This window comes from Scyliorhinus torazame, chromosome 13 (assembly GCF_047496885.1).
Source record: "Scyliorhinus torazame isolate Kashiwa2021f chromosome 13, sScyTor2.1, whole genome shotgun sequence".
Classification (NCBI taxonomy): Eukaryota; Metazoa; Chordata; class Chondrichthyes; order Carcharhiniformes; family Scyliorhinidae; genus Scyliorhinus; species Scyliorhinus torazame.
In genome coordinates, this window is record NC_092719.1 from 19,633,740 (window position 1) to 19,660,032 (window position 26,293).

Below are 26,293 nucleotides of genomic sequence, written 5' to 3' on the forward strand. Positions count from 1 at the left end.
TCTGGCATCGTGGCCCACCCTCCAGCCTGGCAATGCCAGCCAGTGGGATTTCCATCCAGCAGACCCGGGGATGACCTGGGATCACGTGGGGCAGCAGGCTCGAGGCTGGCCGATACCCAAGCCAGGTTAAAAGGCCTGCATCTGTTCACTGAGACATCAGTTCCCAATCCAGCTCCTTTCCAACAGCACGGAAAATTGTCAGAGACAGAAGTGGATCTGACTCCGGTCGTCATTTTTTCCTCCCGCCCAACTCCATGCAGCCCTGAGTCAGTCACTAATAAATCCGACAGATAATTCAAGAAACAGTTATTTACCCAGAGAATGGGTAGAATATGGAATTTGCTATCACATTTTTGAGGAGTGTAAATGAGTGAGATATGGAGTGGTTGAGCTGATTAGCATAGAAATATTTAAGGGAAGTTAGATAAACACATGAAGGAACAAGGAATTAAAAGACATATTGATGGGGATGGATAAAGTAAAGTGTAAGGAAACTCGAGTGGAGCACTTACAAAAACTAATTGGACCACAAGGCCAGTTTGTGTTCTGAAAATTCTATGTGATTTCTATTGTTTGTGTTCAGAATCTATATCGAGAATTTCTATTAATGTAGTTAAGATATTCTTGTGGTACAATGGGCAGTGTTCCTGCCTCTGAGACAGAAATTCCAGGTTGAAGTCCCACTTCCTAGGAGGTTATTTCAGAATGCAATCAAATACATAATCATTCGGTAATACAGAACTTGAGTATTGCTGAAAAATGTGACATGTCAAAGCTTTTCATCTTGCACTCATCACAACACTTTACAAGAATACAAATATAAGGGGAAAACAACAATTTTTACTGTATGAGAAGAGAATGTTGATTAGTTGGCGGGTGGACTCTGGTTAGCAGAGACATTGCCGTGGGGAATGCACCAGTTGATGATAACTGACAGTTAACTGCCAAGTATTGTTTGAAATTAAAACTGGGAAGCTTGACCCCGATTGGCCAAATTATTGCCCTGGGGAATGAATCAACAAATTGCTGTCACTTTTATTTTGTTCAGCTGAAACAGGTATAATGTGTGTACATGTTCTTTCTGTCTACAAAGAATAGGGCCCTGTGTATATGTAGCTTCCAGTGGATGCAAACCTGCCACACTGTGAGCCGAACTGACAATCTTAAATTGGGGGTCAGTATAACACTTAACACACTGAGGATTATTCAGCAAATTTATCCAATCACAGAACTGCATCCAATGTTCGACACTGTGTTTTGCAAGCACAGGTTAGTTTGGTAGGTCTGCACCTTGCCCATAGCGAATAGCAGCTGGGGCATGCTATTTGATATGATCCGCCAGTCTTTGGGATGCACAGCCTACAATCCTAACATCACACTGGCAGTGAAATCCATATACCACATTACTCATTTGTGCGATAGGAAGAATGTTTTTTTGACTTGATGGCAGCATCCTGTTACTGGCAAATACCACTCGTATTGCTACTGCATAATAGCAGCATGAAACTGCTAGCTTCACCTGTTGCTCAAATTTGTGAGATATCTCGGGCGGGATTCTCCCCCCGACCCCCCGCCGGGTCGGATAATCGCCGGGGGCTGGCGTGAATCCCGCCCCCGCCGGTTGCCGAATTCTCCGGCACCAGATATTCGGCGGGGGTGGGAATCGCACCGCGCCGGTTGGCGCCCCCCCCCCCCCGGCGATTCTCCGGCCCGCGATGGGCCGAAGTCCCGCTGCTGGAATGTCTGTCCCGCCGGCGAGAATCAAACCACCTCTCTTACCGGCGGGACAAGGCGGCGCGGGCGGGCTCCGGGGTCCTGGGGGGGGCGGGGCGTGGGGCGATCTGGCCCCGGGGGGTGCCCCACGGTGGACTGGCCCGCGATCGGGCCCACTGATCCGTGGGCGGGCCTGTGCCGTGGGAGCACTCTTTTCCTTCCGCCTTCGCCATGGTCTCCACTATGGCGGAGGCAGAAGAGACCCCCTCCACCGCGCATGCGCCGCACGGCAAAGTCAGTTTCGCGCCAGCTGGCGGGGCACCAAAGGCCTTTCCCGCCAGCTGGCGTGGCGGAAATCAGTCCGGTGCAGGCCTAGCCCCTCAAGGGTAGGGCTCGGCCCCTCAAGATGCGGAGTATTCCGCACCTTTGGGGCGGCGCGATGCCGGACTGATTCGTGCCGTTTTTGGCGCCGGTCGGCGGACATCGCGCCGATTGCGGAGAATCCCGCCCTTCACCTTCCTGTGTAATCTGAGGTAGAATGGGAAACTTTTCAGGACCAACAATGATTACCTTAGACCGTTCATGGGTTTATGTGATATACAGTGAGAAATGGCCTGATCAGGGTAGCCATGATTCCACAGGGTGCCTTTGATGTCACTTATTTCAGCATCAAGTTTACAAGGTGAGCAAATGGCTCGGGTTCTATTTACAAGGTTGCTGTTATGACCAAATTTACAGATGTGGAACTAAGAATCCCAATGCGTATACTGACAAGTGAAGGTAGACTTGTGGTAGCTTGTGATAGAAAACCGCCTGGTAAATTTCTCAACTAGTACATCAAGAAAAGGGAATTCATTTGACCGCTCCATTTTAAATGTGAATTTGAACACAGGATGGAGCCTGTTAAGACATGTAAGGAAATTCTAGCATGCAGCTGTGGATTTAAACAAAGGAAACGTGTCATCCACATATTGGGGTAGGAGGTTAGGTGTCATCCATCAAAAGCATGTTTCTCATGGAAACCAACAAGGATGTTTGCGAGAGCTGGGTAATCAAAAAGGTTGAGTGTCAACTTGTTAATCCTTTCAACGTACACCAATGGCAGGTGGTAAGTGCAGGCGAGATTCCTGGTTAGCCATTTGATGGAAAGAAACTGGAGCCTCCACCATAATTATTCATAGCTCCAGGCTACAACATGCAAATAAGGGTGGCAAGGAGCCACAGTGGTTAGCACTGCTGCCTCGCACTCCAGGGTCCTGGATTTAATTCCAGCCTTGGGTGACTGTCTGTGTGGAGTTTGCACTTTCTCCCCGTGTCTGCGTGGATTTACTCCGGGTGCTCCGGTTTCCTCCCACAATCCAAAGATGTGCATGCTAGGTGGATTGACCATGATAAATTGTCCCTTAGTGTCCAAAAGGTTAGGTGAGTTTACTGGGTTACGGGGATGGAGGCGTGGGCTGAAGTAGTGTGCTCTTTCCAAGGGCTGGTGCAGACTCAATGGGCCGAATAAAATGAAATGAAATGAAAATCGCTTATTGCCACGAGTAGGCTTCAATGAAGTTACTGTGAAAAGCCCCTAGTCGCCACATTCCGGCGCCTGTTCAGGGAGGCTGGTACGGGAATTGAACCATGCTGCTGGCCTGCCTTGGTCTGCTTTAAAAGCCAGTGATTTAGCCCAGTGTGCTAAACCTCCCTCTGCACTGTAAATTCTATCCAAGGGCAGGTGCAGACTCAATGGGCCGAATGGCCTCCCTCTACACTGTAAATTCTATGATAAAAATGTATGTTGCCACAGAGAACTCGGACTCCTGGGGCGGCTGGTTGGCTTAGTTGGCTGGACGGCCGGTGTGGATTTGGTTGGTGCTAAGAGCACAAGGTTTGATCCCCATCCCAGTTGAGGTGGATTCGGGACATGTCTCCTTGTGCTATCCTTGGTGGAGATTGTAACGCTGAGGGTCAGGCCTGCCTTTAGGCAGTGAACTGAAAAGGAAGATTAATATAATTATTATCACTCTGTGTTACCAAGGGTTCATTAATTCTTTCATTCCATTGTAACTGACAAGGGCACAAAACTTGTTGCTTGTACATCACACAAGAACTTATTCAAGGCTTAATTGGTGAATATATACGATCAACATCTCCTGTGTCCTTAAAGTTCAGTATCCTCGTTCTTCTTCCTTTTCCTCTCCTATTCCAGTAAAATGCTCCAGCCGATTCAAGATGTAAAGTCCTCCTCTAAACTTACCTTCCCTGTTCTTGTTAAGCACCAAGTAAGCCATCCTGCATGCTAATTTGCTCCTTTGTGTATCTCTACTTAAAAGGACCTCAATACTGCAGACCTCAATATTGCAGAACTTCTCACCCATCTCGGTTTTCTCATCCTCTGCAGTTTTCAGGATTTTAACAAAACTTAGCATCAGGTAATGATAACAGTGGTTTTAATGCAGTAAGAAATCCCAAGGCCCTGAAAGAAAATCCAAGGCGTGTTATCAAACATAATTTGACATTGCCATGTAAGAAGATATTAGGACAGGTGACAAAACATTTGATTGAGGCTTTAAAGAGATCTCAAAAGAGGAGAGAAAGCTACAGAGGCAGAGAGATTTCAGGAGGGGATTCCAGAGAGTAGGGCCCCTGGCAGCCGAAGGCCCAGCCACTAATGGCGGAGCAATTAAAATTGGGAATGCACAGGAGACCAGAAATGGAGCAGCACGGAGAACTTGAAAGGTTGTAGAACTGAAAACAAGAATGAGTATTTTAAATTGAACCATTGTTGGATGGGGACCAATGTAGGCCAGTAAGCACAGAACTAATTACTTCACAATTTATCTTCTCAACTTTGCTAGTGGCATTAACAATGACAGTTGATTCTACTCTATGTTTACCATTAATAAAAGACATGATAGCAAGTGGAAACAAGAGGTGGGATTGTACGACCTTGCCGAACACGACGTGGGACACAACAAGGCCATTAAATCTCACGAGAGGCCTCTCATGAGATTTGTGATGCTCAGGACACCTCACGGGGTCTTATTTGATCTCATAAGATGTCGTGATCTGTATCTCGCCTTCGCTGGCCGTGATCCAGAGTTGCATATTTAAGTGAGCAGTTAGCCTCACTTAAATATGTCTGCACAGGAGTCTCCCAAGGTCTGGAATTGAACGTCCATGCCTGGGAGACCTCGCCATAGTGCTGTTTAACACTGGTCCTCACAAATATGAACCAAGCATAACATTACCTGGCAGAGTCTCCCAGGCCATCGGAGGACCCCAGGTGGTCAGGCTCTGGACAGGATACTCCCACTGCCACCCAGGCACCTTGGCATTGTCAGCTTGCCACCTGGGCACCCAAGGTGCCCGGATGGCAGGTTGCCCTTACCAGGGTTCAGGCCTGGGGGTGCCCTGCTTTTATGAAGTGGGGTGAGGGGGGCTTGAGGACCCCTAACACGTACGTTGGTGCATTGGGGGGTTCCAGAAGCTGCGATGGGGACATTGAGACATTGAGGCAGCATTTAAAATTGGCACCCCAATCTCTTTCAACCTGATGAGCTCTGATGAGTTGAGTTCGTCACTGCAGGAAATGAAGATAAGTGCGGCTTCAATGGAGCTTTCCTCACCGAGGTCATTAGATAGCGGGGCTGTTCTCAGCATTGCAGGCACCTGAAAACACCCTGCTAAACGCACCCTAAACAGGACTCTGCTTTTCCCCGTTAAGTCGTGCCCAACACCTTCCAATTGAAACTCTGATCTGAGGTCAATGGATGGGATTTACTGTCCCCTGAATGGAGGTCAGAGAGGCAGAGGATGGGTTGGGGGGGGGGGGGGGGGGGAGGCGTGAGTTGGAGAACCCTTTGCCTTCCCCACTCGAGCCCCTCACCAAACCCCTCCCCAACTAAATCAAGGATGGGAAAGATCGAGATCAGCCTTCCGACATTAAGCAAATTGTGGTCCTTAAGTGACCAATTAAATGCCATATAAGGGCCTCATCTGCCATCCCTGGCATTCTTTTTTAAAATGTTTTTATTCTCCTTTTTCACATTTTCTCCCAAATTTACACCCACCAGCAACAAACAATAATCAGTAACAAATATGTCAATCTCCATCTCAATAACAACCATACCATCCTCCCACCAAACCCCAAACATTAGCCCGCATGTTCACATAAACAAATGACAAAAAGGAATCCGGAATCACCCATAGTCACCATTAACACACACAACAGCCCGCACCCCCCCCCCCCCAACTAATGTTCGATGTTATCCAGTTTTTGAAAGTGCATAATGAATAATGCCCATGAATTGTAGAACCCCTCCGAGCTTCCCCTCAGTTCAAACTTAACCTTCTCAAGTGTCAAGAATTCCAACAGGTGGTCCCACCACACCAGGGCACAGGGTGGAGAGGTTACTCTCCAACCTATCAGGATCCGCCTTTGGGCGATCAACGAGGCGAAGGCTACAACATCTGCCTCCGCGCCGTTTCCAACCCTGGCTTGTCCGACACCCCGAATACGGCCTCCCGAGGGCCCGGGTCCAGTTTCACGTGCATCACTTTAGAAATTACCCTTAAAACCTCCTTCCAGTAATCCTCCCGCTTTGGACAGGACCAAAACATATGAACGTGATTAGCCCCCCCCCCCCGGCGCAATGTTCACACACATCTTCTAGTCCTTCAAAGAATCGGCTCATCCTCGTCCTCGTGAAGTGTGCTCTGTATACCACCTTCAGCTGTATCAGCCCCAACTTCATGCACGAGGTGGGGGTGTTTACTCTCCAGAGCACCTCACACCAGAACCCCTCCTCCATATCCTCTCCCAACTCTTCCTCCCACTTTGCTTTGATCCCTTCCAGTGGTGCCTTCTCATCTTCCAAAATAGCCCCGTAAACCGCCGACACTACCCCCTTCTCCAATCCCCCTGTTGCCAGCACCTCCTCCAGCAATGTGGAGGCCGGCTCCACTGGGAAGCTCTGTATCTCCTTCCTGGCAAAATCTCGAACCTGCATGTATCTAAACATTTCCCCCTGCTCCAGCCCATACTTCACTCCCAGCTCCTTCAATCCTGCAAACCAACCCCTAAGAAACAAATCTTTTAGTGTTTTAATCCCCTTCTCCTCCCATTTCCAAAAATTTCCATCCCACTTCCCTGGCTCAAATCTGTGGCTCCCCCGAATCGGCATTTCCCTTGACCCTGCCCCCAACCCGAAGTGTTGGCGAAACTGCCTCCAAATTCTCAATGAAGCTATTATTACCGGACTCCCTGAGTACTTCCCCGCGGTTATCGGAAGCGGTGCTGTTGCTAGTGCTTTCAATCCCGACCCCCTGCACAAACTCTCCTCCATTCTGACCCACTGGGAATCAACCCCTCCGACCCAGCTCCGCACCTTCTCCACATTTGCCGCCCAGTAGTAGTACATCAGGTTTGGAAGACCCAAACCCCCAGCCTGCCTCCCCCTCTGTAGCAGCACCTTTCAAACTCTGGCCACCTTCCCTCCCCATATGAACAAAGTAATCCTTCCCTCAATCTCTCTGAAAAAAGCCTTTGGCAGGAAAATCGGCAGGCATTGAGAAATAAACAGATATCGCGGCAACATGTTCATTCTAACCGCCTGTACCCGACCCACCAATGATAGAGGGAGACCATCCCACCTTACCAGATCAGCTTTAATCCGTGGCATTCTAATATTTGCCATATGGGGATGCTCCTGGGAATACCTTGGCAGCTTCCCTGTGCGATCAGGGAGGTGTCTCCCGATCGGTCTCCTCGTGCCCAAAAGAAAGACCCCCAGTAGCAGGAGACGTCTATGCTGGAAGAGCACCCCTGCCCTACACAGTGCCCCCAGCCCCCTTTGCCAGGGCCTGCCACAGCAAGCCCATCCCACTCACCTCCTTTGTGGACCGCAATCGCTGGATGCTGCCCATGGCCCAGTAGTGGCCACCACTCCCCGTGGCTCAGAAACCCTGTCGGTGGCAGTTAAATGTCTGATTGACATTTAATCCAATCAGGATCTCTGGAAATGGCTATGGTAGAGTTGCCATCAGCTTTCTGGCCAGTGGATTGGCTCATTGCCACAGCCATTCATAAATTCAGCCCAAAGACTTCAACAAATTGGCAAGACCGAGAATGCTTATTTAGAAGATAAAGAATCTCTAAATCCCCAATTTAAAACCAAGTGAGTTCATTTTTATCAATCGTCTTTTCATATCAGTTAATATCAGAGAATGTTCCTATGCATCAGTGGGAAAATGCACTCTCTAGTATGGTTCTGGCCCAAACAGGCCAAAAAGCCTTTCTCTCTAATATTTGGTGATCTTGGTAAAAGGAGCCATGCTGCTATAGGTTTTGGCATACCTAGGACAGAGAAAATAGTCAAGATTTACACTTCTGATCATTATCCAGTAATCTCTGCTGGAAAATGTTAATGAGCAAGATGTGGGTGAAGACCATAAAGGATTTGACTCCACACTCTGGAGGTAAATAGTCTCCCTATGACACACTGCTACACTGCTTAATCATTTGAAAGGTCACTGTAAGAGCTACTAGATGACCGTGAATGCCATGAAACCTTTCCTCCGGTCAATAGCCAAATAATATTGGGGAGAACATTGGTTAAAGTAAGGCTAAAGGTCATTTGCATTTTGGTAAGGTGCCATCTGTTGACATTGACCTTTTGCTAAATTACCACATCATACTGTTATGTCGTACAATTGCACTTCAACTTTCAAAGTCATTTTTCAAAGACAATGTGATGAGCAATTATTTCCAAGCATCTAATGTTTTTGATGATAGTTTTACTGTTAATTGGCCATCAAAATGAAATCTCTCAGCTTGGGTTAATACACATTTAATTATCTGCAAACTGGTCCCTGTTGACCAGTTAATCATGGTTAAGGTTGATCGTCATCAAAACTATGTTCATTCTTATTCATAGATTCCTGTTTATATTGAAAAACTGTAATGTTTACATTTCCTACCCTTCCTATAAATCCTGCATTGTACCTGTAGGATTATGGTTTTTGGGAGCTATTTCCTTCAGACTTTTAGGTACTTGTATAGTTCCTTTATCACTTTTTGAAAGGTCCCCTTGTTTGAAGTATTATTCACAATTAATCAGACATCTTTTCTCCCTTCTTATAAGAAGGTTGGCAGAATAGACCCAGATAGATAAATTAATCTAGAACCATTTTTTCCTTTGCACTTAAAATATGTCAGCGGCAAGATTTGTCTTTGAACATTTCATCTGCAGAGAATATGATGTTCACACAGGCTTAAATAGGAAACTAATGCACAAATCTGTAAAAGTAGTATGGCCTGGCATAAGAACGAGGCCCAGTACCATTATACTGTTACACTTTGTCAAATGTATTACCGATGGCAATTATGTGCCCATCCTACAGCCCATCATAAGATTTCATAGAATCCCTACAGTGCAGAAGGAGGCCATTCAGCCCATCGAGTCTGCACCGACCCTTCGAAAGACCACCTAAGCCCAATCCCCCGCTCTATTCCTGCAATCCCACCCTAAGAGGCAATTTATCACGGCCAATCCACCCAACCTGCACATCTTTGGACTGTGGGAGGAAACTGGTGCACCCGGAGGAAACCCATGCAGACCCAGGGAGAATGTGCAAACTCCGCACAGTCACCCAAGGTCTGAATCGAACCCGGGTCCCTGGCCCTGTGAGGCAGCAGTGCTGACCACTGTGCCACCTTGGCATTAGTAAGTGATCATGTGGATAGGTGGGGTTACAATGGTTTAAAGATACAGATTTGTCGAGTGTCAGCCACAAATTGAAACTTGACTGTGTGCCCTCCTACACAAAAGCAATGTAAGAGGGATTGAAAGCAATTTGGACAAGCAGAGTAGGTATGTGAGCTGCTAGGTCGGTCCAGGTGGGGCAAAGAAAGATGCAAACAAAAAACCAATAGCAGGATTTCACTGAAATATTCACTTTGATTGTTGTGTGTCACAGAGTTACCACTGGAATTTGTAGTTTCAGTTGAATGATTGTTGTCAGTTTCAGGACCTTTGATACAAGGTTATCAAAATTTAAGTGCATTGGAATGAATTTCCTCGGAGGTGTTCCCAATACCGCTCTAACTGCATCAGCTTTGCATCAGAAATCCCCATTTACGATCAACAGCTTTTGATCAGACTTCTTACAAAGCTAGAACCACAGAGTGAGAGGAATGCCGAGGAAATTCCCGCCTTCATATTCACAAACTCATCTGGCATTAAATTAGCAGACTGATGAGCTTGACAATCCAGGTGCTCGTGATTACTTGGACACTTTAGTCCAGATTTTCCATCACAACCCATCCAATTTGAGATGGGAATCGCATAGCCAGGAAAAAGAGTGAAAGCTCTGGCCCACTGGAGCTCAGCCCACTGTGCGGCCAATGTAGCTCCAGGGATGGGGCTAGGACCAGTACCAAAGGGAGCATCTCATTCAAAGAGTCAAGTACATCATAATTTCCAATGTTCTGATGTGCAGGATGTCAAACATTAATGACACTCCTCTGACAGGTCCATCCAGTGTGTCCAGGCAACAGGAAATGCCTTGAAGATCATGAAATGAACATAGTGACATTTTAGAAAATGTGCGTCTTTCAACCAGTTCTTAACTTGGAAAAAAAATGATTTGACTATTTTCTTTCCCTACAGGCAGGTTAGTTTTCATGAACCATTCTGGTGACTGTGTGTCACCTGATGTCCTCAGCACCCTTACTGTCACCAATGGGGGTTTGCCTTATTTAATGTGCTTAGTAAAGACGAGGGCCAATGGACAAGAGGTGCAATGTGCACATCAGTTGTACCAACTCACCCACACATGAAAACAGAGATAGATAGACCACACCCTGGACAATTACTTGTTCACGTGGAAGCTCCTAGTTCCAAACACATGAGAACTTTTTGGTGGGACCCAGCTTGATTATAAACAAGTTAGTATTAACTAACACAAAAACAATTCTATTTGGCAGCACATGTGGTTCCTACTTTGAAATAAAGACTACTTCATGGAGCAGTGCACCCTGCAACTGATATATTTGTGGGAAAATGGCCCATTAACCACATCTATCTTGAAGGGCATGACTAGACAACACTCAATTTAAAAATGTCCCAAATGATCAAAATTATTTTCAATATGTGAGCTCTATATGTTCTGCAAAATTAAAAGGTAACTGATTTACATGTATCTTCTCCTGACTAGGGCAGAGCTGGACTTGATGGTAAAAGTGGAGCTAAAGGAATGAAGGGAGACAGAGGATTGCAAGGATGGAAAGGTGAATTGGTAAGGCAAAACAATTCGATTAAGCTTGTGCCTCAATTTATCTCATTTACTTATTTAGCTAAAGTAAAAAGCCACACCTTAAACATGTGCATCATCAGATTTCTATTTTTTATATTTTTATTCTCCTCCTTTTTCACATTTTCTTCAAAATTTACACCCACCAACAAAAAATCAACGGTAACGAATACAATGTCAATCCCCTTATCAACAACAACAATCCCATCCTCCCACCAACCCCCAAACAACAGCCCATATGTCAACACAAACATCAAATAAAAAAGGAATCCGGAATCACCCATGGTCACCATCAACATACACAGTTTCCCCCCCCCCCCTAATGTTCGATGTCATCCAAATCTTGAAAGTGCATTATGAATAACACCCATGAATTGTAGAACTCTTCCATCCTTCCCCTCAGTTCAAACTTCATCTTCTCAAGAGTTAGAATTCCAATAGGTCCCCCCGCCATGCTAGGGCACAGGGTGGAGAGGTTGCTCTCCATCCCAACAGGATCCGCCTTTGTGCGATCAACGAGGCGAAGGCTACAACATCTGCCTCCCGCTTCCAACCCCAGCTGATCCGACACCCCGAATAGAGCCTCCCGAGGGCCCGGGTCAGGTTTCACAAGCACCACCTTAGAGATTACCCTAAAAAGCTCCTTCCAATAATCCTCCGGCTTTGGACAGGACCAAAACATATTAACGTGATTGGCGCCCCCCCCCCGCAACGTTGACACACCTCTTCTACCCCCTCAAAGAGCCGGTTCATCCTTGTCCCTGTGAGGTGTGCTCTATATACCACCTTTAACTTTATCAGCCCAACCTTGTTCACGAGGTGGAGGCGTTCACCCTCTGGAGCACCTTGCACCAGAACCCCTCCTCTATACCCTCTCCCAACTCTTCTTTACACTTTGCTTTGATCCCTTCCAGTGGTGCCTTCTCCTCTTCCAAAATAGCTCTGTAAACCGCCGACACTACCCGCTACTCCAGTCCCCCTGTCTTCAGCGCCTCCTCCAGCAATGTGGAGGCCGGCTCCACCGGGAAGGTCTGTATCACCTTTCTGGCAAAATCTCGAACCTGCATGTATCTAAACATTTACCCCTGCTCCAGCCCATACTTCGCTCCCAGCTCCTTCAATCCTGCAAACCGACCGCCTAGAAACAAATCCTTTAGTGCCCTAACTCCCTTCTCCTCCCATTTCCGAAAATTCCCATCCCACTTACCTGGCTTAAATCTGTGATTCCCCCGAATCGGCATTTCCCTTGACCCACAACCTGAAGTGCCTCCAAATTTTCAACGATGCTATTACTACCGGACTCCCTGAGTATTTCCCCGGGGCCATCGGGAGCGGCGCTGTTGCTAGCACCTTCAATCCCGACCCCACACAAACTCTCCTTCATTCTGACCCACTGGGAATCCACCCCTCTGACCCAGCTCCGCACCTTCTCCACGTTCGCCGTCAAGTAATAATACATCAGGTTCGGAAGACCCAAACCCCCTGTTTGCCTTCCCCTCTAGCAGCACCTTTCTAACTCTGGCCACCTTCCCTCCCCATATGAACGAGGTAATCATTCCTTCAACCTCTCTAAAAATGCCTTTGGCAAGAAAATCGGCAGGCATTGGAAAATAAACAAAAATCACGTTCATTTTAACCGCCTGTACCCGACCCGCCAGTGACAGAGGGACACCACCCCACCTTGACCGATCAGCTTTCACCCTCCACACCAAACTAAAAATGTTGCACTTGCACCCCCAGATATCTAAAGTGAGTCCCTGCCCTATGGGATGGCAGCCCCCCCACCTCTGCCCCCACCCCTGGCCGAGACACCATAAAATGCTCACTCTTGTCTAGATTTAATTTGTACCTCGAGACCCAAACACCCGAAGCAGCTTCAATACTCCCCCTATCGACACACTCAGCTCCGACATGTATGACAGCAAATCATCGGCATATAAGGACACCCTATGCTCTACACCCCCCGCAAGATCCCTTTCCGTATCCACAATCTTCTTAATGCGATGGCCAACAGCTCAATCGCGAGTGCAAACAGCAGGGGAGACATAGGACATCCCTGCCTAGTCCCACGGTGGAGAGAAAAATATCCCAGGCTGATGTTATTTGTGCAGACACTCTCCCTCGGCTCCTTATACAGGAGCTTTACCCAGTCCACAAATCATGGTCCAATCCCAAACCGCTCCAGACCTGCCATCAAGTACCCCCATTCTCCAGTCAAATGCTTTCTCGCTGTCCAATGCCACAACCACCTCTGTTTCCCTCCCCTCCACCGGTGCCATAACCACGTTCCCTTCTAATATGCAAAAAGAGCTGCCTCCCTCTCACAAACCCCTTCTGATCTTCACTTATCACCTTCGGGAGGCACTCCTCCAGCCTACCTGCCAGTACCTTCGCCAACACCTTTGCATTCACAGTTAAAAATGATATGGGCCTATACGACCCACACTGCGTCGGATCCTTGTCTTTCTTAAGCAACAAGGTATAGATGCCTGCCCCAATTTTTGTGGTAACACCCCCTTCCCTAAAGCCTTCTCAAACATCCCGACCATCAGTGGTGCCAACTTATCCTTGAATTTTTCATAATATTCCACCGGAAACCCTTCCGGCCCTGCCACCTTCCCCGACTGCCTCCTCCCAATCTCCTGCTCCACTATCGCTCCTTCTAATGTAGCCCTGTCCCCCTCCCCTAACCTCAGGCACTCCAGCCCATCTAGAAATTCCTGCATCTCCCGGTCTTCCCCAGGTGGCTCCGACCTATATAACCTCTAATAAGACCTTATAATCTCATCTGGAGCCACCACCAGCTTCCCTGCCCTGTCCCCCATCTGGACAATTTGCCTTGCCGCTGCCTCCCTCTGAAGCTGACTCGATAACATACTTCTCTCCATGCTCGTAAACTGCCCCCTTGCTCGCCTCAATTGTCGCACCGCCTTCCTGGTAAGTAGTCAGTCAAAGCTCGCCTGTAGTTCCTTCCTCTTTTCCAACTTTGCTGGGTCCACATCTTCTGCATAACTCCTATCTACCTCCAACATCGCATCTATTACCCTCTGACCCTCCAACCTCTCTTTGTCCACCCAAGCCTTAAACCAGATCACCTCACCCCTCACCACCGCCTTTAGAGTCTTCCAGACAACCGCCTTCGACACCTCACTCATGTAGTTAAAACCTACATATTCCTCAATTACTTTCTCAATTTTATTACAGAACCCTCGGTCCCCCAACAATCCCATATCTAATTTCCACCCGGGCCTCTGTACTACCCCCTTCTCCAATACCATATCCACCCAATGCAGAGCATGATCTGATATTGCAACCGCTGAGTACTCTGACCCCTTAACCTCAGCCAGCAGAGCCTTCCCCCCCCCCACGACAAAGTCGATCCGCGAGTATACCTTATGGACCGCAGAGAAAAACGGGTACTCCCATACCCTCGGGTGCAGAAACCTCCAAGGGTCCATCCCTCCCATTTCCACCATAAGCCCAGTCAACGCCTTTGCCCCCCCCCACTGACAGGACCAGCGAGCGCGGCCGTGAACTGTCCAACATTGGCTCCTGCACCAAGTTCCAGTCCCCCCCCCCCCCCCCCCCCCCGCAACCATCAGTTCGTCTGAGTCCAAGTCGGGGATGGTCCCACACACCTTCTTCGCGAATCCCACATCGTTCCAATTGGGACCACACACACTTACCAGCGCCACTAACCTCCTCTCCAGTGCCCCTGTCACAATCACATACCTACCCCCCTGATCTGCGACCATCTTCTCCATCTGGAACTGTACCCTTTTGCTGACCATTACCGTTAGCCCCCGAGCCCTTCTGTCAAATCCAGAATGAAACATCTGGCTAACCCAGCCCTAAGTCTCACTTGGTCCTTTACCCTCAAGTGAGTCTCCTGCAGCATTGCTACATCGGCCTTCAAGCTTTTAAGATGCGCAAGCACCCTTGACTGGACCTCCCAACTCCCTCACGCTCCACGTGGCTATCCTAACCGGGGGTCTCTCACCACCCCGCCCTTCTTATCCACCATCATCATACCCAAGAGCCTGACCCACCCCTATCCATTGTTAACATCGAACCCCCTCCCAGAATCCCCCTCTCACCCAGTATCGATCCTCTTCCCCTCTGCCCCCCCCCCCCCAACTTGCTCACTTCGTAGGCCCATCGAAACCTACTCACCAGGCTCCAATGTCTGTAGCCTCTCTGCCCACCTCACCTCCGTTCACTAGCCGACTTTAGTTAGCTAGTGCGGGGGCTCCCCCAAGGCATTCCGGCCCCTCTCCTCCCACCCAGTCCCAGAAAAAAACAATCCAACCCATACAACTCAATAAAATAACATATACCCATCGCAACAAAGACCAATCGAACCAAACACAAAAAAAACTTAAACTCTCTAACAATGTGAAGTCAAGTAAGTTACAATAAAGGTCAATGAACTGAAAGTTATAACATTTATACATTCTCCAGCTCCCCAATCACAGTCCACGACGTCTCTCCAGTTCCACTCCTCACTTCTGTCCCAAGCCTTCTGCCTTCACGAATGCCTCAGCCGCCTCCACCGTCTGAAAATAAAAGTCTTTGCTGCTGTACGTCACCCTCAGCTTCGTCGGATACACCACACCAAATTGTCCCCCACTGCTGTACAGTGCCGTCTTTACTCGGCTGAACGCCACTCGCCTCTTTGCCAACTCCACCGTCCAATCCTGGTGTATCCAAACTCCCGCACCAGCCCACTGCACCTCCTGCTTCTGCTTCGCCCAGCTTAACACCCTCTCCTTCGTGTGGTATCTATAGAAGCAGATAATTACTGCCCTTGGTGGCTCATTTAATTTTGGCTTCGGCCTTAACGACCGATGAGCTCGGTCCAGTTCATACAGGGAAGGGTCCTCACCCTCCCCCATCAACTCCGCCAGCATCTTGGCGAAGTACTCCGTTGGCGTCGGGACCTCTGCCCCTTCGGGCAAGCCCACAATCCTCAAATTGTGCCGCCTCGAGCGGTTCTACAAATCTTCGAGCTTTGCATAAAGCCGTTTGTTAGCCTCTACCACCCTCCGCAGCTCGTCCCCCATCGAGGTGAGCTGGTCTCTGTGCTGCGACACGGCCTCCTCCACTTCCTTCATCATCTCACCTTGTTCTCTCACCTCGGCCAATGTCTTTGCCACAGCTACCCTCACCGGGGCGATTGCCTCCTCCACCAACGATTTCAGTGCGACCGCCATCTCCTTCCTCAAAGCCTCCATGTTCCTCGCAAACTGCTTCTCCAGCTCCACAGCCATCACCTCAGTCATTGTTTCCACCGTAAGCAGTGCGGCCCCACCATGCGGTCCGGCCTCCGCCATCTTGCCAGCCCTTTTGCTCACTCGAAAATTCACTCGACGACAAACCCTCATTTCCTCCCTTCTTCACAATTGCTTTTTGCAGTCCTTTTGCATCCTTTAGCGACTTTTTATCTCCCTTTCTTCAATCCTCCAAAAATTACCCCCGGGACCGGACTTTAAACCTCCTAAAAATATACCTCAAGCGGGAGCCACCCGACGGGCGACTGCCCCTGTACATGCCGCCACCGGAAGTGATCATCATCAGATTTTTAATCAATCTCCACCATAAAGATAGATTTATGTCTTGAAATTTCTGTCCAATTATTTCATTGGGAACTACTAAGGGCCCCAAAAATTCATGTATGTTCCAGTGTTGTTCCAGTGTAATTCTGGGTTGAATCCACCGGAATTGTCTGGAACTAGTCCAGGACTTGGAAACAGTGGGATTTGGCCTTTTGGCTAGAACTTTACACTTCCCCAAGGTGGGTTCCAAGGAGGAGGGAAAGCATAAGATTGCATTGGGATTCCCTGTGACCCAGATACAACCTCATGGGAGGGCCTCGGACAGAAGACCACCCATGCCTCTAAGTTACATAAGTGCCCACTTAATGACTACTTAAGTCACCTTTCACTCCCGGCCTCAATCTTTAGGTTGGTGGACACTGGTTAGATCAGGGTGCCAAATAGAAAAAGTGAACTTTCTTGATCGCAGGCAGGAAGTGTGGGGAGTGGTGCCCCTTTCTAAAGGTCCCTTCAAACTTGCGGCACCCTCTGCTCAGGGGCCTGGGAGCTCAGGCCCTCCACCCCGCCCTGCCCCCCCCCCCCCCCCCCCCCCCCCCCCCCCCCAAGCAGCCCTGGGCCAGATTTTGGAATTTGTAAAATTTTGGGTCAGCTGCTTTGAGCAGTGAGTGGTGGAGTCAAGAGTCACTTGAAGTGCGGGTATAGACTGGGTGAATAAAGAATTTACAGTGCAGAAGGAGACCATTTGGCCCATCGAGTCTGCACCGGCCCTTGGAAAGAGCACCCTGCTTAAGCCCACACGTCCACCCCAACCCCATAACCCAGTAACCCCACCTAATCTTTTTGGACATTAAGGGCAATTTAACATGGCCAATTCCCCTAACCTGCACATCTTTGGACTGTGGGAGGAAACCCACGCAGACACGGGGAGAACGTGCAGACTCTGCACAGACGGTGACTCAAGTCGGGTTTCGAACCTGGGACCCTGGAGCTGTGAAGTAACAGTGCTAACCACTGGGCTACCGTGCCGCCCTATGCGTGCATAGCAGTGAAGGAAATAACAAGTCCGGCACCATGCTGTACCTAGCCAAATTGGCACATTCTAATAATGTCGCGTTTTCAGACATGTCCAGTTTTCAGACCGCCACCTTTGAGAGAGTGTATCTGTCTATTTAAAAGGGCATTCAAACCAACTGAGAGGGCAATTCTCAGATAATTACATTTCCATCCATTCGAAGTATGTCCATTCAAAATGAAGCAGCAGGTTAATTTTGTGCAAGGAGTTAGTTGCGCACACTGCACCCAACAGCAGTGCTGGAGAAAATCATTGATGCCTGGACTGCCATTTCCCGCATGGCAGCAAGTGGGCGTGAAAATTATCAGCAGTCCGAATATAGGCCTCTGAGAACTTCTTCGTCAAATTGCTTAATGAGGTACTTGCTTCCCAGCTTCACAGATGCACACCCACGCAAGCTCACACAGACAGCGGGTTCAATTAACACGTGACAGCTTATCTTAAGCGCAAAATACTGCAACATAGCAGTGGATGTCACCTGGAAAACTTTGAAATGTTTTTGTCGTTTTGTCCTGGAAATATGAAATCTTGATTTTCTTTGTCACAAACCATGTAAGCTGACAAGGCAGGTACCCTCTTGTGCTGCTTTTTCCAACTCATCAAGTAGGAAGGCTTTTCCAGTCAAATGGTAGTAGAGAGATGGGCAGAAAATTGCTCGATGCGAGATGTGGTGAAACCTTAAGCCATACATTTGGAAGATTTCTTAACGCCTAGTGCAGGGGGGGCAGCTTTCCCAACTTGAGATTTACATTTCCCGCCAGCAGCGCACCCCCCCCCCCCCCCCCCAAGGGTTCTCGGCGGTGTGGGGTGGCTTCAATAGGAATTCCCATTGAGCAGCGGCGGGAAGGCAGAATCCGGCCACCAGCGAATGATGCGCCACCGTGAAACACACGGCGGCAGGAACCGGAGAATCCATCCCGAGATGTATTGTTCACAATCTAATGCTCATTAAAATTCATAAAACAAAGATTGTGAGTGCACAATGTCCTGGTATACAGGTCTGTTGGTCACAGCTTTCCACTGGTAGGGTGAACCTCAGCCCTTTTGAACTAATGATGTGGAGATGCTGGCGTTGGACTGGGGTGAGCACAGTAAGAAGCTTTACAACACCAGGTTAAAGGCCAACAGGTTTGTTTCAAATCACTAGCTTTCGGAGCGCTGCTCCTTCCTCAGGTGAATGAAGAGGTATGTTCCAGAAACATATATATAGACAGATTCAAAGATGCCAGACAATGCTTGGAATGCGAGCATTAGCAGGTGATTAAATCTTTACAGATCCAGAGATGGGGTAACCCCAGGTTAAAGAGGTGTGAATTGTGTCAAGCCAGGACAGTTGGTAGGATTTCACAGGCCAGATGGTGGGGGATGAATGTAATGCGACATGAATCCCAGGTCCCGGTTGAGGCCGCACTCATGTGTGCAGAACTTGGCTATAAGCTTCTGCTCGGCGATTCTGCGTTGTCGCGCGTCCTGAAGGCCGCCTTGGAGAACTAGGGGGATACTATACTAGCATCCCCCCCGTCGTCATGGGGGATGCTGGTATAGAGTGCCGAGATGTCCATTGTGACGAGGAATGTGACGAGGATCTGCTCAGACAAGGAGGAGCGTAACAGACATCTACAGACGTTGAAAGATGCCCTCATACGAACGGGATATGGCGCTCGACTCATCGATCGACAGTTCCAATGCGCCACAGCAAAAAACCGCACTGACCTCCTCAGAAGACAAACATGGGACACAACCGACAGAATACCCTTCGTCGTCCAGTACTTCCCCGGAGCGGAGAAACTATGACACCTTCTTCACAGCCTTCAACACGTCATCGATGAAGATGAACATCTTGCCAAGGTCATCCCCACACCCCCACTACTTGCCTTCAAACAACCGCGCAACCTCAAACAAACCATTGTTTGCAGCAAACTACCCAGCCTTCAGAACAGTGACCATGACACCACACAACCCTGCCATGGCAATCTCTGCAAGACGTGCCAGATCATCGACATGGATACCACCATTACACGTGAGAACACCACCCACCAGGTACGCGGTACATACTCGTGCGACTCGGCCAACGTTGTCTACCTCATACGCTGCAGGAAAGGATGTCCCGAAGCGAGGTACATTGGCGAGACCATGCAGACGCTGCGACAACGAATGAACGGACATCGCGCGACAATCACCAGGCAGGAATGTTCCCTTCCAGTCGGGGAACACTTCAGCAGTCAAGGGCATTCAGCCTCTGATCTCTGGGTAAGCGTTCTCCAAGGCGGCCTTCAGGACGCGACAACGCAGAATCGCCGAGCAGAAGCTTATAGCCAAGTTCCGCACACATGAGTGCGGCCTCAACCGGGACCTGGGATTCATGGCGCATTAGATTCATCCCCCACCATCTGGCCTGCGAAATCCTACCGACTGTCCTGACTTGACACAATTCACACCTCTTTAACCTGGGGTTACCCCATCTCTGGAGCTGTAAAGATTTAATCACCTGCTAATGCTCGCATTCCAAGCATTGTCTGGCATCTTTGAATCTGTCTATATGTATATGTTTCTGGAACATACCTCTTCATTCACCTGAGGAAGGAGCAGCGCTCCGAAAGCTAGTGACATCGAAACAAACCTGTTGGACTTTAACCTGGTGTTGTAAGACTTCTTACTTTTGAATTAAGTCATTGAAGAAATAGTATGGAACCTGTGCTGTACAAGGCTATGGGCACATGATCTGGGGCGTACTACTGAGGCAGTCTGGCATTGCCAGCTTTTGGATGAGATTCAGTTTGTCTGTTCTACTCGTTCAGTTGGCCATTGAAGGTGGCCATGCTATTATTTTTTTAAAGTACGCAGAATGTTTCAGCTATCCCAGTCAACATTCCTCCTGAATAAACACCGCCACAAAACAAAAACTGACCATTCATAGAATCTCTACAGAAGGAGGCCATTTGGCCCACCGGGTCTGCACCTGCCCTCTGAAAGAGCACCCTACACATGCCCACTCCTTGCCCTATCCCTGCAACCCCACCTAACCTTTGGACACTACGGGGAAATCTTTCGCACAGCCAATCCATCTTCGGATGTGCGCATCTCATTGCTGTTTGTAACATATTCTGTGTTTAGATAAGTCTCTAATTCATTGTACATAGAGTACCTTGAGGTATTTTTGAGATATGCTAAGACGATTTATTCAGACAAGTATTTCTTTCTGCTTCAGGGGGAGCAGGGCTTTCAAGGCTTAAAAGGAGGCAGTGGTCCCAAAGGTGAGAAGGTAAGGAAATATTAATACTGTGCATGTTAACTGTCTGCTGGAACAGTTTTGCAGAAGAATATTTCTCAGACAAATTTCAATCCTGTACCATGGTAAAGCAGATTGAGGCACCCCTAAACTATCATGGAGTTGTGGGCCAAAGGTTCATCTACCCTATCTGTGGTCTCAGCCATACGGCCATATGGAGTTTGCACATTCTCCCCGTGAATGCATGGGTTTCACCCCCATACGGGAGCAGGAAGGGAAGACGCAGTGTCTCTTTAAAACAGAATAAGAAGACTTACAACACCAGGTTCAAGTCCAACAAGTTTGTTTGAAATCACTAGCGGATGTTGTGGGAGGGCTTGGCCCAGGGACCACAGTTCAGCCCGCGCTCACCGCTCCGGTATCCCACCCCCATCCCACAGCCCCCTCCCACCATTCCCACATCCGCCACCTCAGAGATTTGATGGGACTCTGAGATTGAATGGCCAGCTCACATTCAGGAATCACCCAGGTGAATGGAGGAGAGTGCTATCATGGGCAGGAGTCAGACGTTGTCGAACGATGTGGAGTACCACAGCTCATCATCCTCCATTACATGGACCAGACCCGCTGTGACTGCCAACCCACGGCCCGCACCCCATAGGGTGGGGATTGCAAGGTTGGGTGAGGGGGTGGAGGTTACAAAGATAGGTGGGAGGGGGGGTTGCTCAGGGAGGGTGTTCATGGGAGGGAGTCGTCGGCCTGTGGGTGGGAGGAGGGATGGGGGATAGGATGCCCGTGCCGCTGGCCAATTCCCCTAGTCGGTGAACCTGGAGTCAATCAGAGCGTCCCCATGCGCGTTGGTCCTGGAGCACACATTGTGCCTGCCCATCCTCGCCCATCCCCGCCTCCTCCTCCTCGGACAAGGACTGGCGTTAATCTCCCTCCTCCAGCACGTCGCCCCTCTGCTGTGCAATGTTGTGGAGGATGCAGCAGGCCACCACGAGGTTGGAGGCTCTCCCAGTGCTATACTGGAGTGCCCCTCCATAACAGTCCAGGCACCTGAAGCACATCTTCAGAATGTCGAAGCACCGCTCGATCTCGCCTCTGGTCACTGCATGGGCGCCGTTGTAGTGGGTCTCCGCATTGGTCTATGGCCTCTGGATAGGCATCATCACAGCGGATAGCCCCTGTCGCCCAGAAGCCAACCCCTCAACCGCATGGGCGCCTCAGGCCCGAAGAGGTCAGGAACCGTCGAGTGTGCCAGGATAAAGGCGTCGTGAACACTGCACGGGTATCACACACCAGCTGCACGTTCATCAAGTGGAACCCCTTTCAGTTGGTGAAGACTGGCCTGTCATGAGCCGGTGCTTGTAAGGCGACACTCATCCCGTCAATCAACCCCTGGACCCAGGGCATTTTGGCGATGAAGCGAACCCCGCTGACCGGGCATCCTGGTGGGCTCGGTCCATATTGAACTTGATATATTGTGGCGACCGGGCATAGAGGGCCGCCATGATGGCATGGATGCACCTGTGCACCGAGCTTGGTGACATTCCAGACAGGTCCCGACTCGGCGCCTGGAAGGACCCCATTGCGATAAGGTTCAGGGTGACCAGCAACTTGACGGACAGCGGAATCCCAGCCCTGGGTCACTGTCCATGTGGAGTTTGCACATTCTCCCTGTGAATGCATGGGTTTCACCCCCACAACCCAAAGATGTGCAGGGTAGGTGGATTGGCCACGCTAAATTGCCCCTTAATTGGAAAAAAAAATAATTGGAGTGGTTTCCGCTCCGCCGGCTGGCGGGAAAGGCCTTTGGCGCCACGCCAGCTGCTGCCGAAAGGTCTTCGCCGGGCGACACATGCACGGGAGCGTCAGCGGCTGCTGATGTCATCCCCTGCATGCGCAGGGGAGGGGGTCTCTTCCGCCTCCGTCATAGTGAAGACCATGGCGAAGGCGGAAGAAAAAGAGTGCCATCACAGCACAGGCCCGCCTGCGGATCGGTGAGCCCCGATCGCGGGCCAGGCCACCGTGGGGGCACCCCCCGGGGCCAGATCGCCCCACGCCCCCCCCCAGGACCCTGGAGCCCGCCCGCGCCGCCTTGTCCCGCCATTCAAAAGGTGATTTAATCCACGCCGGAGGGAGAGGGTTGACAGCAGGCCGGAGAATCGCCGGGGGTGGGCCCGCCGACCGGCGCGGCTGAGTCCCGCCCCCGCCGACCAGCGCGGTGCGATTCCCGCCCCCCGCCGAATCTCTGGTGGCGGAGAATTCGGGACACGGCGGGGGCGGGATTCACGCCAGCCCCCGGCGATTCTCCGACCCGGTGGGGGGTCGGAGAATAGCACCGATGATCTCTGTCACATTCACCAGTATCACACAGAGCAATGCCATTCGAATAGCCCTCATGTGTGCGCAATGTGAAGGTTAGCATTAACAAGTATTTTCTTCCTATTTAGGGATCACGGGGCCTTCCAGGACAAAGAGGACAACCAGGGATTGGGGCTGAAAGGGTAACTGGTGATCTTTTTCTAAGTTCTCTATTGATACAGATTTTGGTTTGTCTTTTCCTTGAAACATTCTGGTAGCTATGTGATTCAATGTGGCACTAGTCAAGAGTCAGTTTTTACATTGCTTTCGATAAAGGATGAAATTAAATGAAAATCGCTTATTGTCACAAATAGGCTTCAAATGAAGTTACTGTGAAAAGCCCCTAGTTGCCACATCCGGCGCCTGTTTGGGGAGGCTGGTACGGGAATTGAACCGTGCTGCTGGCCTGCCTGGGTCTGCTTTAAAAGCCAGCGATTTTGCCCAGTGTGCTAAACCAGCCTGTAGATCTTTGTGTATCACTTGTTCTTCAATGTCAAGTCCACTATCTATGATCAGGTTTGGGAATCTTTGTAGAGGTTAATGGTGAGTGAATAAAACCCTTGCCCAAATTGAGGCCCTAAAGTGGCCAATTATTGACCACTTAAGGGTCGTTTCTCACCCAGCCTCAATTTTTAAGCTGGTTGTAGGATTTACCTGGCATTGGGGAAGCCCGAAGATTAATGGGCTTAGCCCTCGGACAGGAAAGCGCCGCCATCAGAAGCCCCTTCTGACTTTGGGCACCCCCCCCCCCCCCCTCAAGGTGGCCACTGGACTTCTGTTCCCTGACACCTCCTGACCTCCTACAAGCCCCCCCCCCCCCCCAACTCTCCAATCACCCCCTTTCTGCCACCCGCACCCCAGGATTTCCCGACTCCATTATCGCCCCACCCACCTTGGGATCCTCAAATCTTACCTCTTACCTTGCCATTTGGTTCTGGGACTCAGGCTCTGGCATGTCGATGAATTTCCTCTTCTGCCCACTGCAGCTCCAATCTGATTGGCCAGCAGCTCTCTATTGTGGGACTTCAACCTTCCAGCTGAGTGAGGGGTGGGGGTTCCAATTGCAGCTAAATGACGCACACTGAAAATATTGCCAGCTGAAATATTCTGGCCAAGATTTACCCTCTTGGTGAGATTGAAAGAAAAATTGTTCTTTGAGGAGTTGTGTGGTATATATGAGACTCCCTTCTCTCACCATCCAATAGAGCAGTTATAGTTCACACCTTACTTCACTTTTAAGTGTTTCTGGTTTTACACATCATCTAGACTGGCACTCCAATGCAATATTGAGAGACTGATCCTTTGTCATGAGGTATTTTGGAGAAGTCAAGTCTTGAAGTGACAAAGGTGTGGACTAGAGTTTTGATGACAGTGTCGTAAGTGGGTGGCACGGTGGTACAGTGGTTAGCACTGCTGCCTCACCACCAGGACCCGGGTTTGATTCCGACCTTGAGTCACTGTCTGTGTGGAGTTTGCACGGTCTCCCCGTGTCTGCATGGGTTTCCTACGGGTGCGCACCACTTTCCTCCCACAGTCCAAAGATGTGCCGGTTAGATGGGTGGGCCATGCTAAATTTCCCCTTTAATGTCCAAAGCGGTGCAGGTTAGGTAATTGTCCATGCTCAATGCGGGGATAGGGAGGTGGTGTGGGCCTACCTAGAGTCCTCTTTCGGAGGGTCGGTGCAAACTCAATGGGTCAAAATGCATTGGCATCTCTCCAGAGACTTTAGAAAGAAGCCTGATTCCAAGTCCTGAGACCAGATGGTACGTTTAAGGTGTCCCAAGGTTGGAAAGGTAGAGAAGACCTGGGGAGCATGAAGTGGATGATCGAGGAGTCAGGTGAGAGGGGGCCAGGAGCAAGGTCCAAGGTCAGTGGCTCTTAATGGGGGAGGGGGTGCCCAAAGTTAGAAGGGGCTTCTGACGGAGGTGACTCCCATCCCCACCCCTTCCCAGCAAAGATCTAAGCCCGTTCATTTCCGGATGCCCAGGGTGCCAGGCTGGCAGTACTAAGATGCCCGGCTGGCATTTTGTCCGTGCCGGGGATTGGGCCCTGGGATGCCTTGCCCTTATTAGGTAGGGTGTGGGGGACATGATGACGGCATTATAGTGGGCATTAGGGAGGTCCGGGGGTCACCTTGGGGTTCGCGAGAACGGGGTGCCATTTAAAAATGGCACCCGATACCGTCCTGCACTGGCGGACAGAGCTCCTCAGTGCAGGAACTGAGACTAAGTACAGTCTTGGTGGGGTGTTCCCCGCTGAGGCCACGAAAGAAAGCAGAGTCCTGTTAGATAGCTGGGTTATTCTTTGTGCTACGAGTGCCGGGAAACACCCGGCTAACCTCGGCCGACATGGGACTGTTCCATTTCCGTTAGATCGTGCCCTACGTGTGGTTAAATAGCGGTGTGGCTCTCACCCAAAAGGCCAGCGAGAACCTCACCCAAAATGACACTTAGAAATATTTTGGATGAATCCCGCCCATAGGTTTGAGGAGGGTACATCAGGGCAGGGGCAACAGCTGAGACTTGGCTCAGGTACCTGTCAGTCTGGCCATTAAACATGTTCTGTCTTATTCTTAAGGGTGAAAAGGGTGAACCTGGGTTACCAGGAAAGTTGGGTTTAGACGGCCTTCTGGGACTAAAGGTTAGTATCTGCCTTTCTATATCATAATGCAGGTTCCTAATATGTAAGGTCCCTGGCAGTGGGAACCTAATGTATCTAAACAGTGCAAAGACTTCAGTAAAATTCAATTACTTGTTTCAATGATAATTCTAAATGCTGAATAAGCCCTAATAATTATTTACACTGAAAGATAATCCTGAGAATCTCGCTATAAAGGTGCATGGTGAGAATATGAAACTCACTCCAACATCTAATGGTAGGGATGAATAACATGATGAATTTGAGGAGGAGCTAGATAACTATATGAAGGGGAAAACAATTGAAGGAAAAGGTGCAATGAATTAACTAGTGCTGAACATAAACCCTGGTGTAGCCTGCTTCTGTACTGAAAGATTTATGTAATGCTATACAAAACTTGGTGGATTAATGAAATGA

General features: G+C 49.5%; 1 protein-coding gene across 1 annotated transcript in view; it reads left to right on the forward strand.

Annotated features, from left to right (window-relative positions):
* Positions 1-26,293, forward strand: part of col7a1l (collagen type VII alpha 1-like) — a 435,910-nt gene that overhangs the window by 376,356 nt on the left and 33,261 nt on the right. Inside the window, exons 88-91 of the mRNA XM_072470919.1 lie at positions 10,921-11,001; positions 20,852-20,905; positions 23,329-23,382; positions 25,817-25,879. Coding sequence (XP_072327020.1) covers positions 10,921-11,001; positions 20,852-20,905; positions 23,329-23,382; positions 25,817-25,879 — 252 coding nt within the window. The remainder of the gene's footprint in view (positions 1-10,920; positions 11,002-20,851; positions 20,906-23,328; positions 23,383-25,816; positions 25,880-26,293) is intronic.